The sequence below is a fragment of the Miniopterus schreibersii genome, assembly GCF_964146895.1.
Source record: "Miniopterus schreibersii genome assembly, chromosome: 12".
Classification (NCBI taxonomy): Eukaryota; Metazoa; Chordata; class Mammalia; order Chiroptera; family Miniopteridae; genus Miniopterus; species Miniopterus schreibersii.
In genome coordinates this window covers 48,116,408-48,130,929 of record NC_138112.1, presented here as the reverse complement: position 1 = coordinate 48,130,929, position 14,522 = coordinate 48,116,408, and the positions used below count along the sequence as shown (strand labels likewise).

Genomic DNA, 14,522 nt, shown 5'->3' with positions numbered 1-14,522 from the left:
CCTTCAATGTCTCAGGGTCTTTTCTTTCAAATAGAGGGAAGTTTTAAAAATAGAGAGATAGCTCAAAAAACTAGCTGCAAAGAATAGAATAAATTTTGGTGCCAACTGGGGAAGGAGTGAGGAGGAGGAAGCACAGGCCAAAGAAAAGTAGTCTTCCAGAGTCTGTCAGCTGCACTCCCCTGTAGTCACAGCTAACGGAGAAGAAAACGGGGGTCCCGGAGGAAACAGGCAACTCGACAGCAGATTTGAAAAGGAAAATCAAAACTAATAAAACTGCTGAAGAGGAGATCCTTTTGTCCCATCACAGGCTTTGCAATGTTACACATTTTGTGAAAACTCAGAAAAGGAATGAAATGCAGCGTTGGCATCTGTGTCATAAATGATATGAGGATGATTTTCTTTTATTCTGGCACAATTCCTGAGGGTTTAGCAATTTTCTTAAAACTTCCCTTACATCAAATTGCCAGCCTCATGAATGAAATGCAGCCAATTAAAAATGTCTCTCTGCCTCCTCAGCAAGTTCCCTGTAGCTCAAGTGTGTCTTTTCTCCAGCATCCCCTTTTAATGACCAAAGCTTTTCTCCCACCACCATGCAATTCTGAATTATTTAGAGTAAATGAAAACAAATAAATATTTATTGATAAAAGTCATGAAGCATGCAACTAAACCATGGGTTTTCTGTGCTCAAGTCCTAAGAATGCTTTCTTTAAAATGAGCAGTTATTCAGGCTGCTTACATGTTGTCATGGGCAAGGGCCCTGACAGGCTTTTTCACTTACCTATTTATTTTTTGATACTTAAAATGCAATTACACCTGGTTATTTTCTGCATTTGATTGGCATTAATAGAATGGGTCAGAAAGAAAAAACAGTTAGCAGAGGTTGTGTCCCATTTCACTTTCAAAGAGAAACTACAGCCCTGGCTGGTGTGGCTCAGTTGGTTGGAATGTCATCCCGTAAATCAAAAGGTTGTGGAGTCAATTCCCGATCAGGGCACATACCTAGGTTGCAGGTTCAATCCATGGTAGGGGTATGTAATATCAACATTTCTCTCTCACAATGTTTCTCTCTCACACTGATGTATGCTTTACTTGTCCAGACACTCACTGAAGTAATTCAGCCACTGAGTTCCACCAACACAGCCTGAAAATGTACATTTCACATTTTCTGCAGGAGGAAGCACATAGGATCATGTATTTTTAATTTAACTTTTTTGCCAGAGCTTTAGAAGAGATTCCATCATTGTCAACAGAATAACACCACCAGTGATCCATCAACTGAACTAACTAAACCAAGCCCCTTTAACCTGCACTGACTTTGAAAGCAACACATTCCCCTGGCCCTTCGGAAGGAAGTCCCCCACATGAGACTTCCAGGCTGAAGCCAAAAACTTCAGTCACCCTCAGCTTTCCCCTCTCCCTCATCCTACCTTGCCTCACTCTCCAAGGCTCCTGGATTCTTACTCCAAAATGTCCCTAGAACACACCCCTCCATTCCTGTTCTTTGGTATGTGTTTTAGTATGCTAGGCTTCCATAAAAAAGCACCATGGATTGGGTGACTTATACAACAGAAATGACGTTTTCACAGTTCTAGTGGCTTGAAGTCTGAGATCAAGGTGTTGGCAGAGTTGACTTCTTCTGAGGCCTCGCTCCTTAGCTTGTAGAGGACCACCTTCTCCCTGCATCTTCCCGTAGCCTTCTGTGTGTGTGTGTGTGTGTGTGTGTGTGTGTGTGAGCACACCTGAATGATCTCATTTTAATCTAATTACCTCTTAAAGACCCTATCTCCAAACACAGTCTCATTCTGAGGTCCTAGAAGTTAGGACTTCAACATATAAAATTGGGGGAAGAGTTACAGTTTGGTCCATAACAGCATGTCATATAAGGACTTTCATGCATTGGCCTCACACTTACCCCTTCAACTTAGCCTTAGACAATCTCTCCCATATAAGCTCCACCTCCACTCAGAGACCTGAAGCTTTCCAAATCTGCCAAGTACCCTCACACCATCATATTTTGCCAACGCTGTTCTTTTTGCCTGAAATGTCTGGAAGATAGAACCCCCTCCATCTCTACTGTCTCACACAATTCCTTGGCCTGGTGAACTCAAGTCACAGGTCAAATGCCATCTCCTCTGCAAAATCTTTGCTAAACCACCTGAGAATCAATCCACCTCCATGTTTCCACAGCTAGTATATAATAACATGGCGCTTGTCTCACTGCACTGAAATTTTGAATCCCCACCTGCCTCCTCGTTGGAATGTGGCATGCTTGCCTTCACAGCACTGCACAAATAGCAGACACTTAACAGACATTTGCTGAGTGAAGCGGCAGAGAGTGCAGGCGGGACTAAACGCAAATTCTTGAATTCCATGACACTACTCTGTCGACTATCCTCTTACCCAACCTCCTCCCAGGCCTCTCCTGCTCCTCCAGTTCTCCAAATCCACACTCTGCAAGGTCGAGTCCCTGCCCTTCTCTCTCTTACTTTGTGTGCACTGTCACCTTCGGTCTCTTTTTGGAATTCGTGTTCTCATTTCAGGAGAGCAACTCCCTTTTCCATTCTCTTCTCACTTTCCTGCCTCTCCTGTGTGATAACCTCATCCATCTATGCACATGACTCTGGCCTCTTTCCAGCTGCCTTCTAGACTTTTCCACTGAATAGCCTGCAAATATCTCAAATAATAGGCCTCCACCACCAAACTCATCGTCTGGTCTCTCCCCCTTTCCCTTACCTCTCAGAATAGCGCCGCCATCCTCACTCACTGCGTTCAACACCTCAAAGCCACCTCTGATTCCTCCTTGTCGTCCCCTCCCTTCGCTCAGTGACCGGGGCCTGCCGGGCCGCTCTGTGCCTTCATTACTTCTTGCCTAGACCATTATTAATAACTTCTCTTAACATTCTCTATCTGTCAGGGTCGTCAGAAAAACAGAAACCACACTAGTTTTTTTTAACAGAAAGAACAGAGGAAATTGGCTGAACAGTTGCTAATGTTTTTGAAAATGTAAAGAGGAACACACTGACTTAACACAGAGATAACGGCAGGAAGCAGCTATCACCTCTGGGCGGGGGAGGCAGAGAACAGATGGAGGTATCCCAATTTGGATGCCTCGAGGAGAGGTCTCACAGGGACTAGGAGTGAGGCCTCTGAGGAAAGAGCCCTGCCTAGTTACTGCTGGCGCTTCTAAGGCGGCATAATGGAGCTGCTTTGGGGGAAAAGCTAGACACTGATTTCAGATGTCTCCTGGCCCCAGAACACACAACACAGAGCACAGAAGGGTGAATTTGGAACATTTCCCTACTACTAGCTTCTCTCTCTCTCTCTAGTCTATTTCCCAAAGATTTCTAAATAGCCAGCACTTATTGAGCATTTACTATGTGCCACTTACAATTCTAAGCACTTTATATGTATTAACACATTTAGTCCTCTTAACAACATTTGGAGGTATATACTGTTAGTATCCATGTAATACAAATGAGGAAACTGAGGCACTAGGAAGTTAAGTCATTTGCCCAAAGAGTAAAAGTAGTTTGTAACTGGTAGATCCAGGATTCAAACTCAAGTTTTCTAGCTATAAAACAGAATCTCAAACTTTTTTTTAAAACTTTCACACTGTGTACCTGAGGGAAAAACCAAACTAGAAACTGTAGAAGTAAGATTCCTTAAGTAAAAATGATTCTCATACGATAGCATGTGCACAGAAGAATCACCTGGGGAACCTGAAGAAAATTTGGATTCCAGAACTTGCTTCTCAGACACTGATTTGGAAGGTCTGAGACGAGGAATTTAAACTTTGAACACATGATCCTAGATGCCACACCCTACCCACCCCAGCCTGTGATTCTGATGTAAATTGTCTATGGACCACAAGTCAAAAATACTTACTTGTCAGCAGCTGGTAAAAGAGGAAGAGAAAATAGAACTTGAAAAAGTCCTTCTGCTCCCCAGTTGAGAATCAGTCTTCAAATATATCTCTTGATCACATTCGTGTCCTGCTTAAAAATCCTTCAATTCATTCAACAAACTTATTCCACAGATTAACTCTAATATTTATTGAACACATACATGTCAGGCAGTATTCTAGGTGACTGGGGCTCTAGAGTGGCTACCCCACTTAGTATCCATGTGACCTTGGAGAAGATACAAACTTCTTTAGATTTTGATTTTCTTATCTGCAAAGGCTTTGTAGAAGAAAGAATGAATCTGGTGAGAGTACAAAGCTTGGTCTAGAGTGAGAAAGGTAAACAAACCAACTTTCTGTCATTCAGGGCCTTGCTGGTTACATGAGAATTTTAGCTTCTACACCAAGAGCAATGGGAACCTATGGAAGGGTTTTTAGCAGGAAAGTGACATGCCCGGGGGGGGGTGGGGGGGGGGGTGGGGGGGGGTGGTGTGTGTGTGTGTGTGTGTGTGTGTGTGTGTGTGTATGAATACCAAGAGTTAAGTCAATTAGCATTTCCTCCAGAACAAGGGAAATTAGCAATTATAACCACACCAGTCTAAGATTTTCAGGGTACTAAGTAAAAATAATAATTAATCTTTAAGACTTCTTATGCTCAATTTTCTAAGATGGAAAACTAAATTAAATCTTGCTTATTGGTGTTAACACTGATCTCAGTTCATGGCTGGAATTATGAATCAGTTTGTCTTATACATACCTTTTCTCAATTTAAGATTGGAGAAGTGTGAGAAACTACAAAACAACTATAAAAAATTTTTTTATTAAGTGTGAAAGCAAACCAGTACATTTAAATATTTTTTACATATTTATAGACAAAACAAAGACAAATAATTTATAAAAAATTACAAGTTTAAAGAACAGACTATTTTGAAACAGCTGATAAAGTATCTGAAAATACCACATTTTATCCATAATTAGTGAATATTATCCTCCCAAAAAGTAACATGCATTTATAAAAAATATAAGTGTGTTTTTTTTTTCAGATGTCTGCCAAGACTGCTCTTGCTAAATCTAAAAAAGTATAATGCCTTTATTGATAACTTCTGTTTTCACCAAGTGGCTTTAAAAACCACCTGTGTTTCCCTCTGGGCTTAGGTGAACTCTATCTTCACTTTTACACCACAGGGCGGGAACATAAACACAAACAAATCAGAGTGAGAGCTTTCGGTTGCTTTGCTTCATACTGAGCGAAGAACTTTCTCCTTGGCTGGGTGAAAGACCATGGTGTACTGTGACGTCCAATCTACTGCATAGGGCTTCACCAAGCCAAAGCAGCCACACTGAAAGAAATCTGCAAGGTTCTGTGTGAACCCAAGGCTGCCAAAAAAGGAAGAGAACATGTCTTACTACATTTCCTGTGTAGCTCTTGACAAGCATTCATTCACAACATAAACATTCGCCGAGATTGTAAAATATACAATGTTCTTTGAAGATCCTACAGGAATCCAGAGGTGAATCAGTTACTGGGCTTATGAGAGCTTAAGACAGATGCCCAGTTCCAGCACTGGAACTGAATCCCTAATTTTGAGAGTCCCTGGCTTCTACCTAGCAACTAAGTAACTTCATTTTCGGTCTCCCACTCACTGGGATGGATGGTCACTGACATCAATAAGTTTCTCTCTTTCCATTCCCATTGACCTAATTCAGACTTTGATTATCTCAAAGGCCAGATAGGCCAGAAAAAATACAAACAAGATGGGTTTTTTTCCTAAACCTTCTATGTAGCTCTCTAAATGTGTGTTTCAATTCCTTCCAATTAATTTTACATACTGGAGATTGTCTAGTCCTCCAAAACTCTGATGTATTCATAGCCCTTCAGCTCCCAATCAAAACCACTTAAAGACATTCCTCTGCCCAGAAATTCAAACCCAATTCCTCATCTTTGTATTGCAGGCCCTACACAATAAAGTCCTCAGGTTCCTCAGGTGTCGGCTCCCCAAACTCTCGTCATAAACCTCCTGCTGCAGCTACTCCGGCTCTATTTTCCCCATGATCCTAACTGCATGGGCTATTCTTCTACCCTGGAACCCGCACACCCCACCCTAACTACACTGGAACCCTTACCCCCACCCCTCACCCTTTGAAGTCCTACCAGTTCTCAGGGCCCAGGTCAAGGCCCACCTCCCCTTTGGAGCCTTCTGGACTACAACAGTCTTCATTATCACTTTTCCTCCATTAGTTCCTGAATACTACTAACTATTCCAGTTGCAAGGAACGTGGATGTTATGTACATGCCCTATCTTTCAAGCCTAATCCAACCCTCTACGCACATCAAAACACATCTGTGCTTGAGGATGACTGTGCCACTGTTGCTACTGAGTGACAGTGGTCAGGAAAAGTCCCATCCCTGCCCAGACAGCAGTTTCCAGGTAGACGGCTGACTAGGACAGAGCAGAAGTAGAGACATGCTGGGAATTTAGAGGCCCCAGTCAGTGAGTAAAAGTCACCTAGACGAGGAAAACAAGGTGAACCTTTGGTCTGGGCAGGATGCAGAAGCTGGATGCAAAGAGGCTTAAGAGGCCTCACCATTAGTTCCTCCAGCTTACGCTGCCATTACTCAGCAATTCCCAGACACAGCCAGCTCACCTCTGTAAGGCTCCTCCAGGGCATGAGGTGCCCTTTCTCCCATCCCCATCATACCCACCCCACAGCTTTCAAGGCTCAGCTTAAAATTCCACCTCCACCACAAAGGCTTCCATATTTTAGTAAAATAAATATTAATTCCTCTGGTTAAACCACTGAAAAGGAAACTTTATTATCACTGCCAGTCTGAAACAATCATCACAAGCTTAACACTCCTCCCCGCTCTCCATCATTCTAGCCACCTCTTCCCAATTAAGTCATTTTCTTTCCTCTCTAAACACACCTCAGAGTCACATCCCAGGCTCTGATTTCCTTGTCTAACAGCCTAACAGTTTCATCTTGTACCACAAATGTGCTTTAAAATAGACTGCTCATGAGATATGCAGTGAGCACTCAAATCCCTGGAGGATTCTGGGTCACCTCCGAACACTCCCAGTCTCTAAGACCCCTATACATGTGACAGGGTGATAAGCTTCAAAGCCTGATCCTTCATATCTTAAGATGACGACCTTTCTACAAACACTCTCACTTTCAACTGAGGACAGGTTTTATACAACCAATGCTCTAGGAAGAACATACCCCAAACCTGAAAAACTAGCTTCTCCCTGACTCAGGTGGGCACATTAAACACAGGGCTAAAATAATCACTGGTGATAGAAATCCAGGTTGAAAATCTTGGCAAAGCTCACAATGCAGCACTCTCTACAGAAAGCCTTGTGGCCTGCTTTCTCAGCCACATGCTTAATTATCTCACATTGACTTCATGCCAGCAATATGCAACCTTGTGACCATGTGGCTTAACTGGAGAGATTCCCCATCTTGGCAAAACTTCAGTCACTTGTTATTTGCACTGAGTCCAATAGACTAAATCCCAAATTCTTACTCCCTTGGGGCTCATGACCTTACCACTCATCTCCTGTCACTGAGGCTTCCAAGAAAAAAGAGGGTCAGCTCTACCAGATAGCAAGTTAGAGGACAGCAGCATGGCCAAAGGTGGTGGCACTGGATTGGACAACCAATGGCTAGGCTAGCCTCTTCCATAGGACCCAGTGGAAAGAACAGATCTCACTTACTTGTATGGTGTCCTCCTGAGGGACAGCGGCTGTTTCATATGCCTGCTCTGCTTCAGCAGGCTGGTTCTCTCATGGGAAGTCAGGCCCAGAAAAGCAATCTGAAAAAGGTTGGGAGGTACATGAAAAATGCATCAAGGCTCCATCACTCTTAGGAGTGTATCATGGGACACTGGAAAACATGCAGTACTCCCCCCAAAACAGTATCACCTAGCCTTCTAACCAGGGATCAAGGTGAAGGCAAAGATTCAGCAGCTCTAAGTAGACTCTCCTATGTAAATCTAGTAGCTGGGCTTTTTTATTATTATTATTGTCCTTCAAGAAAGCACAGTGCATTGATTTAAATTCAGCATGCAACCTTTAGATAAATAAAACAATATCAGGTCAGTATCAGTGCAATTATCTCAACTTGTGTATTCTTCTTAGTATCTCTTTGAAAACAGCCAAATGAAAAATATAATAATCTGAAGTAAAGAATATTTAAATCCATATAATTGGGAAAAGGTAAGAATTAAGGTAACCGACATTAAAAACACTACTATTTACCGAGTTATCTCATTTCATCCCCAAAACAACTCCAACATCAAGCTCCTAATCTTTAAAACAGAGATTATCATCTTCATTAGATTGTTTAAGGATGTGAGATAATATATTTAAAATACCAAGTGCAGACGCTTACAGGGGTTAAGTAACTGGTCCAAGGCCACATAGCTTAGAGGGTGGCAGCACTGGGGCTGACACCTCAGCCAGTGTGAGAAGAGTCCATGGTCCTAACCAGCAGTCCATTCGCTCAGTTTCCCTGGCCACAGACAAAACCATGACTAGCCAGAGCACTCAGGAAATGAAAGGCTTCAAATAACTGAGTTGTTTTGTTTGTTAAGAAAATAACTTTGCTCTGAATTCCTATATTTGAAAACTATCCAAAACATTGAGTCCATTTTCCTGACACAGAAAATACAAATATATTTACCTTTCTTTTAAAAATTAAGACTATAGTCTTACATAATTGTACTTATTCTAAGAGTCCAGAAAAGGAAGAGAATTAAAATTGATGTCTCAAGTCTTAGGTTCTACATCTAACTCCTCTTACTAGCCCTATCGCCACAAGCAAGGCACTCAACATCTCTTTGGCTTAGTTTGCTCATCCATACAATGAAGATACTACTTTGGCACAGTCTGCATCTCAAATGTTTGTGAGGAAACAGATGGGAAAGTGCTTTGGAATATGTAAAGCATGTATAAATATTAAGTATTATAAATAATAGTAATTACTATTTATAATCACTGATGCTAATGTCCATTCTTACAGCCAAAGTCTGTAGATATCAGAAGGATAGGAATTTTGGATGAATGTTCAGAAACTTCTGTCTACTCGGTGTTATTAGCTTAATTCTTTTCTTTAGCATTTTTGCTTTTTAAAAATTTCTTTATTATTATTATTGTAGAATCGGTTACTTCCCCTTAAAAGTGGAATGCACTTTGCTTTTGCTGAATAATGCTCTAGTTATCTCAAGTCTTGCAGCAAATGGCGCAGACTGATCATGGCTGTCCATTCCACACAGGCGGCCACAGCAACAACGAGAATCAGGTTCTGCTCACAGGTTAAGGCAGGCAGCAGGGAAGGGACAGAAAAGTCACAGGAAGCTGAAGGTGACTACTGCCCTGGAGCTTGAACTTTCTAATGGCCATGCCCTTCTCTGGAAGTGCAATTACCATGCCCATTGGTTAGTGGTGTGTCTGTCATTTCTTCCCCACTTCTACCCACTCACAGACTGCATAATAATGACACAAACAGCGCTGGGAAGCGAGGGAGAATAACCGCCTTGCACGAGCGCGATGCCTCACAGTGTATGCCATGCTGGCGCGCACCATACAACTGAACTGCGTCATGGAAAAGGCCCTGAAATGGGACTGTCAGAAGACCTGTTTCACGTTCTGATTTTCCCACTCACTGGATGACCTTGAACAATTCAATTCACCTCTTTACCTCTGTAAAATGAAGAGGCTAGATTAGGAAACACCTAGGCCAACGCTAACAATTTACTGTTTTAACTTTTAAACCATCCTGTGAGAGTAGACAAGCATTATTACCCCCATTTTAGAGACAAGGAAACTGAAATTCAGAGTCAAATGACACGCCTAGACCCTTAGAGAAAGTGACAGAAGTAGAACTAGAAACTAACTCTTCTGATTTGAAATTAAAGTCTTTCTACCTTAGTACAGGTTACTGGAAATTTTACCCAAAGGCATTATAAGGAAAGAAATAAATACCTGAAAGAGTTGATTTAATAATAAAAATGTTGACCATGAGAAATGGAAAGTTGCCAGCAGGAAGATATATAAAACCCAAGGGGAACAAGCCACAATCTGATTGAGATAGGTCCATAGTCCATCTTCTCTGAATGTTGTGGCACAATGATTTGACCAATCTGTGAATTCACAAAAAGGAAGCCATTATTTAAAAAGGCAACAAACTGGTGATCATTATGCAAGAAGATACAATCACTGCAGGTCTACTTAGGGAGAAGAGAAAGGAAGACATGATGGCACAGATCAGAACCTGACTTTAAGATTTTGTCTTCCAAATGCCAGCTCCCCTAACAAAGATGAAAAAAACAGTACCTCACGAATTAAGGCTATGATAACACCGCATTGGTAGTTGGCAGTAAAAGAATAAAAGCAAAAAAGGTCCATAAAACCATCACTAAAATCAGCATATTCAGCTAAAATGTACTGCCAGAGAAGTTAATTGCTCAAGGACTTGACAACTGAGAATGATTATATTTAATAAATATTTGTCCTAGAAAATTCTCTAATTTATCCATGTTACAGCAAGATATGGGCCTATCACAGAACTAAATATCAACTCTTATTAAGGGTTCAGATCAATAGGCCATTGCTGTGGGCACAGAAACACATAAGCACCTAGATACCACTGGAACACAATCTAAGACCATGCAGTTGCTGAGCATACTTCTGCACTGGCACCATAATTTAACCTGCAGGGAGAAAAAGGCCAAGTGAGGAAATTCACAAGAAAGATAACCCCAGGGAAAAGAACAGAGAGCAAGATTCATATGATCACAGCTCAATTTCTCCCCAGGAGAACCTATTTATATATCAATTAAAAGAAAGGACTTCACTATAGCCTTCATGAGACTGACCCCTAACCCATGTAGTTAAGAGCAGTAGTAAGGTGAATATAGGTAGGAAGCAGGAGAAATGAGGGAACAGAACTTCAAGGTTATATAAAGCCAATGACTTTTACAGGCACCATGACTGTTAATAAAGGGCAAACTATTTTTGAAATGAGAATTCTGTAGATTTGTACCTTGAGGCTTCAAAAAGGCCTCTGACAAGTTGATAAGTAGTTTTAGGCAGCTTCCCAAAGCAATACTTAGGAGCTCCTGGGACATGAAGATGAGTCCATGACTTTATTACCAACTAGTCCATGATTTTACTATCAACTGTCTGTCCATTTTTGCCCCAAATATCTATTTTTTTAGTTTAATTCCTAGCTATCTTTCATGAATGTATGCCAGAAGCATTCTAACAGCAATCATCACAGAGCAACAATGAAGGTAGCAAGGCAAATCACACTCTTTAAAGCTTCTCATTGGGACAGCACAGAAGGAAGCACCTAGCATGACATAAAAGAATATAATTCCCACCATCAGGCAGAAAAGATGGTTGAGTGGGAAGACTATCGACCTTCTTTCAGCTTACGGATTTCCACTGCTCTCCTCTGGGAATTTTTTTGATAACACAGCATGACCTCAAATTGAAGTCTCCATAGACCTGATTTCAGATTTAATATCAAAGATTGGCTATAAGTGGCCATGTACATTATATCATGTGCAATATAATACTTTAATATGTACAAATACATTCTTATCAGGTGGTCACTGGCTAATGATAGGGAACTCGTATTGTTCCAAATCAATGTTTTCATCTTTAGATAGCTCTGATAGTTAGAATGTTCTTTCTAGCAATGATTTAAGATCTTTCTCCCTATAACTTGTACAATGCTGAACTTTGAGTTACAGTCCACCCTGAAAACAGACCTCACAAGACAAAATGGATGGTTGCTGTACAGAGGCAGAAGTAGCCGCAACTGGATCACATGAGGGGGAGGGTGCACAGCAGGGCATTAGCAACAGGAGTGTTAATGGTAAACAAGGAAGGTGGGAGGACAGTGAGGACGCATTAGAAAAATGGAGCACTTTTTTTTAAGTTCATTTTTCCTATTTGTGAAATAATGATAAGTGGCACGATGTCTTCATTAAGTGTAAAAAAAATGTCAAAATGTAAATGTGACAAAAGAAACAAAATATGTTCAGCTAGTTGTAAGTGAATGTAAAGGAGGACTGTTCCTAAGAAACAAAACGTAATATACAAATTGGTTCAAAACCAGGGAATAAAGACAAAGAGAAGGGAAGAACCAATGCATGTCATAAGAAAGCAACTTGGAAAGAATGAATGTGATGGAAAATCACTTCTGTCCTTATCAATACAGTCTTATGCTGGACGTAGACACCGAACAAAGGGGGCTATTTTTAGTGGAGAGGGAGGAGGGGAGACATGAGTGGTGTAAAATCTGGCTCCTTTTCCCTAGGATCAAGTCCAAGCACAAGTTGGTCCATGGGCCAGCTTAAAAAGGTTTTCCAGGAATATGCTTTAATGTCAGGCCTTCAAAGGGCAGCTCTTTCAACAGAAAGAAGCACTGTCAAAAAATATTTTATTTCTTACACCACAGGACTTAATCTAAGAGATTTCAAATTCCAACACTCAGGATTACTGATGGCCTTTGACAAGAACTGAGATCAGATCCATTTGAGATGCTGACAGCTATATTGAGCCACAAAAGCATTCCCTAGTGATCAGACAACTGAGGTGTCAGGCTGGCAAGGTAACAAAAGTCCTTTCCATGCCTGTAGCAGCAATCTCTAAAAATGAAACCCCAAACCAAACAAAACTTGTAATACTGGGTGTTTCTGAGGAGGGGAGCTGGGAGGCTGGGGAATAGTGTAGAAGGAACTGTCTTTTAAAAACTACACAAAATTTAAACTAAAGAAAACCAGAAGGGGGGGTGGGGGGTGGGAGGGGCAGAGCTTGGGATGATAAAAAAGAAAAAAAGGTAGGAAAAAACTTTCCTCACGTCTTCCTGAATCATTCCAGATTTTAGCTCAAGCAACCAATTAGTATTTTATTGGCAAAATACAAGACTTGAGCATAAATATAACAGGAGGGGGGATGGAAACAGATCAGCAGTGAAGCTCTAGAGCCAAATTCTCCCAAAGCTTTCACAATAAGTAAAAAATGACAGTTACAGTCAAAATAAACTACAAGCACTATAGGTTTTCCCAGTTAGGTAACCTATTCCAAGGTTTGAAAAGCACAGTCATGCACTTCTTAGGAGTTACCAAAATCCTGGCTTCAACTTAAACCCTGTTCTTAGTTGAGGCCTTTACACTGCTACTAAAAAGTTATTTTCCCTTCTCAGGGATGCAGAGCAAGTGATCTAGTATTGTCTTCCAAGTTATTATTTCCAACCTTTCAGTGACTGCTACAGATCAGTTATAAGTTGAAACCTGAGATATATCAAAGAACATGTGCTTTCAGTTTTGATCCTCAATTACCTTGACAACCTTCCAACTCCCCCAACCTCTCTACCACCAATCTCCCCCAATGCACATTTTATTTAGTTATCACTTCACTTGCTCTGTACCTGAGCAGCTGATTTTTCTTCCTTTCACTGGGGGGTAAATCTGCACTTGCCTTAAATAAAGTTTGTATTTTTTACCACTTTTCTTACTTATCAAGGTCATTTTAGAGTAAAAGCTCCTCAAAGGGACTGACAACGAACCTCTTCTAGCATTTCCTACAGCTTCCCAATGCCAAGAGCCTTATAGGCATCCCTTTTGTTTTTATTTGGGGTGTAGTTTATGGTCAGTCAGAAAGTGATATATAAGAGTTTACAAGGAAAAGTGTATATGGATGTGGCTACATGAGCTTGCTTTAAAAAAAATTTATACTTACACATGAAAGATTCATACATAATCCAGTTACACATGATGGAAAGGAAACATAAGAAGAATATGTAATAGCGATGATTGCCAAAACCTACATCAAAAAGAAAATCAACATATTTAATACTTTCTTACAATGATGTTCCAGATCAAGACCTTATTAATCCCTTTCCTGTCCAAAGCCTTCACCAAAGTAAAGAAATAAGCTGTTGCTTTGCTTTTAGATACCATTAAACCAAAACCAAACAACTCTGATATGTCATGGTCAATTGTCCACGTTAACTGAACTAATATTTATTCAATACTTACTTAAAAGAGGTTTTTGTTTGTTTGTCTTGTTTTTTAATAGAACAAAGTTTACTAAGCATATACAGCTCTAGGATGGCCTATACTGTGTTGGAGGGAGGAAAGCAGTCAGGATTTGGGGGAAAATCATACCCTGTCTCTTTCTTCCTTCTATGAGATAAGTTTATACAGGTACAACTTCTGGACATCAAGGATTGATGTGATCATGGAACAGAGAAAATGAATCTGAGGAGCAGCACTAAATAGATATGTTGTAGGAGACTGAACATAGCAAAAGAGGGTCAACCTGCAGCCTGACTAAAGCTTACTGAAGTGAAAAAGGGGAGAGGCTGCCAGGCAACCAAGCCCCACTTTTCTTTGTGCTACGCTCTTGATGTTGGAGATGGGAGCATTTTGATACTAACGACACAAAAGCTCCCCTTGACCCTTGACGTTCCCACCTTCTCCAGAGGCATCAAAGTCCAACAGAGGAAGTAACACCCATTGGAATGAGGAGACCTAGGTTTATGAATGACTAGCTGTGTGACTATAGGTACAACATTTAACTTCCCTGATTCAGTGTTCTGGGAGATA

The 14,522-nt window shown here is 40.9% G+C and overlaps 1 protein-coding gene across 1 annotated transcript in view; it reads right to left on the bottom strand.

The window, feature by feature from the left end:
- Positions 1 to 4,696: 4,696 nt before the first annotated feature.
- The window catches only part of ZDHHC13 (zDHHC palmitoyltransferase 13), a 43,725-nt gene continuing 33,899 nt past the window's right edge, over positions 4,697 to 14,522 (bottom strand). The window contains exons 14-17 of the mRNA XM_081153294.1: positions 13,654 to 13,737; positions 9,886 to 10,043; positions 7,618 to 7,715; positions 4,697 to 5,278 (exon numbers count right to left, since the gene is read on the bottom strand). Coding sequence (XP_081009420.1) covers positions 5,140 to 5,278; positions 7,618 to 7,715; positions 9,886 to 10,043; positions 13,654 to 13,737 — 479 coding nt within the window. The 3' untranslated portion in view covers positions 4,697 to 5,139. The remainder of the gene's footprint in view (positions 5,279 to 7,617; positions 7,716 to 9,885; positions 10,044 to 13,653; positions 13,738 to 14,522) is intronic.